Source organism: Tigriopus californicus, chromosome 5, assembly GCF_007210705.1.
Source record: "Tigriopus californicus strain San Diego chromosome 5, Tcal_SD_v2.1, whole genome shotgun sequence".
NCBI classification, from domain to species: domain Eukaryota; kingdom Metazoa; phylum Arthropoda; class Copepoda; order Harpacticoida; family Harpacticidae; genus Tigriopus; species Tigriopus californicus.
The window spans coordinates 14,061,019-14,063,730 of record NC_081444.1 but is presented as its reverse complement, the minus strand read 5'-3'; the positions used below and the strand labels follow the sequence as shown (position 1 = coordinate 14,063,730).

Sequence of the window (2,712 nt, the reverse complement as noted above, 5' to 3'; positions counted from 1 at the left end):
TAATACTGGGGATTACATTCCCTGTAGCGGTTAGAAAAAACCGTGAAAAAAACAAACAAAAAAATAATACACATTTCCCTTCTTTGCACTACTTTTTGTTTTGAAAACCAGCTTTGTTGGATATATTCTTGATCCTAAAAACGCAAGGAAATCAAATCTTGGTTGAAAACTTAATTTCATAGCTCTTTGCTTAGGGAATGAATGTAATGTTAATCCCAGCCACTTCTGAAGAGACAGATAAATTTCTAATCTCAAATTTGGGTTTCAATTCAGACAAAAATATGCATGGAAAAAAATTATCTCAATTTCCAAAATGATAAAAAAAAAACAGAAATCGCTGTGCTTGCATTAAGTTTATTCCAGTTTCATATAAAAAATTGATGAAGTCATCTCCTTTTGGTGCCCTCTAAGCTAAAAATGGCTTGGGCAGGCCCCTTCTTTTTTCTTCAAATTCAAGAGCATAACTAGCAAACTCTTTCATTCTGCGGTAACTACATAAATATTTATTTACTCTCTTCAAGCCTTGGTTTTATTTGCTTTGTAAAAATGAAAAATAATAGGCATCAAGTAAATAGATCAAGTTTATGGCTTTCTACTAACAGCTGGCTGGAAGTACGTTTTAAATCAATAAGGAATAAAATTTACATTTTAACAAACAGGCATTGAATGTATAGCTATTGTACAAGTGTCCATCGAGGAAAGTCCCGTTCTTAACCATTTTCTGCGTACTTTTTTTAGGAATTGTTTCGCCTCTTTTTTTCTTTCCTGAGCTAAGACAAAAGTTCATCCATCTATAGTTGACCGTTATGTAACCAAACGAAATTGAGTTAGGTCCAACAGTTGCGCCAAAATACTAACTAAAAAGAAAATCTAAAAAGGCAAGCAATTATACCGAAGAGAAATGATAAGAAGTGTCAATATTCCACCCTACAAAGTGACTCTTTACCTCATTTTCTTTAAGAACTATCATCAATTCTACGAGGATAATCAATAAAGGACAACACGACCACAACAATATCACCTTTTAGCATATCGAACAACAGGTTCGTCTTTCTTTATTGGATTTTGAATTTTTGGTTTCGATAAAATGACAATTGTAAAACATAACTTTGCTTTCTTTGAACTTCAGCAATACAACTTCGAACCTAAGCCCCAAGCACCTCAATCAGGTACTTTTGATTGTGAGGGCAACGGGCATAGATTGACTTGCACTGGGCGGGACCAGCCTTACGACCCACAAGAGCAGCCAAATCAAACTCAACAGAGCTCTTAGACACATTGATCTCATCTTGGTAACCGAACATCTCGGCGACAACCTTCTCCTCGGCAGTCATGGATTCCTCAGGAGTGGCGTTGACCATGCACACCAATTTCTTGGCGCAATCATCGGCATCATCCACACTGGCTTGGAGGAAACGGTCTTCGATGGACTCGACCGATCGGCCAAAGCGAAGACCACCACGACGGCCACCACGAGAGGCCAAAACTCCGGCACCGAATCCGATGCCTCCGGCGACCTTGAGACCCACAATACCCGCTAGAGCAAGTCCGGCGGGAATGGAGATGATGCCTCCATCAAAGATGGCCTCGGTCATCATTGAGGAGATGACGAGAAGAGAACAGATGATCAAGAACTTGTTCATGTTGATTGTCTGCAAAGTAAAGATGATAAAATAATGTTAGTTTCCAACATTTCATTTGAATAATGTTTTACCAAGGCCACTACTCACTTGTTTGGTTTGACTGGTTGCGCTGAGTAAGGCTACTGATACTGATGCCTAAATCCATCCCTCTATTTATATGATTCAAGACATCTGCATCTGCCCCCTCTTCCAATGCTGGCCCAATCGACGCATGCTAACATACCGACAAAGGTACAGCGACAGGGCGCTCATTTTTGCATCCTCGTGCATTTTTTCTGTTTTTTACTTAACTATTAGTACAATCTATACCTTTGACTATTGATTTGAAAATTGAGGAGGAAGCAAATTTGATATGATTATTCTAGTACCTTTTCGAGCAATCTTTTCTGTTTGGCCTTTCCTCGGTGAAGAGCAGGTGGCAATCAAAAAACCTTTCAACCAAGAGGACCTTTCATGGTGAGTATTACTAGGGCACGTTGTTTGATTTATTTTTCACGATTGTTTTATAATCAAGAAGGTTTTGGCGTAAAAGAAAATCGTGGCTTTTTATACATTGCTTTTTCTGTATTTCCTTGCTGACAAATATCTGCACTTGGCATGGCATTAAAACGGGAGCCCGATTCAATGCCATGCTAAGGTCGCCATTTATGAAACCCCCTAAAATGTGGATCAAAGAAGAACATTTGCTAGCGAGGGCCATATTGAAGCAGTTTTGACAATAGCAATACTCAGAGTTCATTGCGCTCTCAAGAACTCTTTCTTGAAACGCCAATGAAATAAAAGATCCCAGACAACTCTCCGTTTGGGGATATTAGATCAGATTGTCTGCCTTACGTCGACACCCAAGATAGGGCAAGACCAATATGTTTCGCCAAAACATTGTGAACAAAGGTATCTTGTTTGGTTTGGTTTTTCAAGGGCTTTTATAATCGCTAGAGGGAATATAATCCCCAGCATTTTTAAAAGGAAAAGTTATAATTCGTCTATTTATTACCTTTCACTCTGGAATTAAGTATGGATGATGTTTTTTTTCATAATAGAAATCGGTACTAACAATGCTAACTTAAGG

At 38.5% G+C, this 2,712-nt stretch overlaps 1 protein-coding gene across 1 annotated transcript; it reads right to left on the bottom strand.

Moving 5' to 3' along the window:
- Positions 1-1,017: 1,017 nt before the first annotated feature.
- Positions 1,018-1,810, bottom strand: LOC131880440 (uncharacterized). Its single transcript, XM_059227081.1, has 2 exons — positions 1,731-1,810; positions 1,018-1,652 (listed from the first exon to the last, which is right to left on the bottom strand). The coding sequence occupies exon 2, from the start codon at positions 1,641-1,643 to the stop codon at positions 1,146-1,148; it is 498 nt and encodes a 165-aa protein (XP_059083064.1). The 5' UTR covers positions 1,644-1,652; positions 1,731-1,810; the 3' UTR covers positions 1,018-1,145.
- Positions 1,811-2,712: the final 902 nt, after the last annotated feature.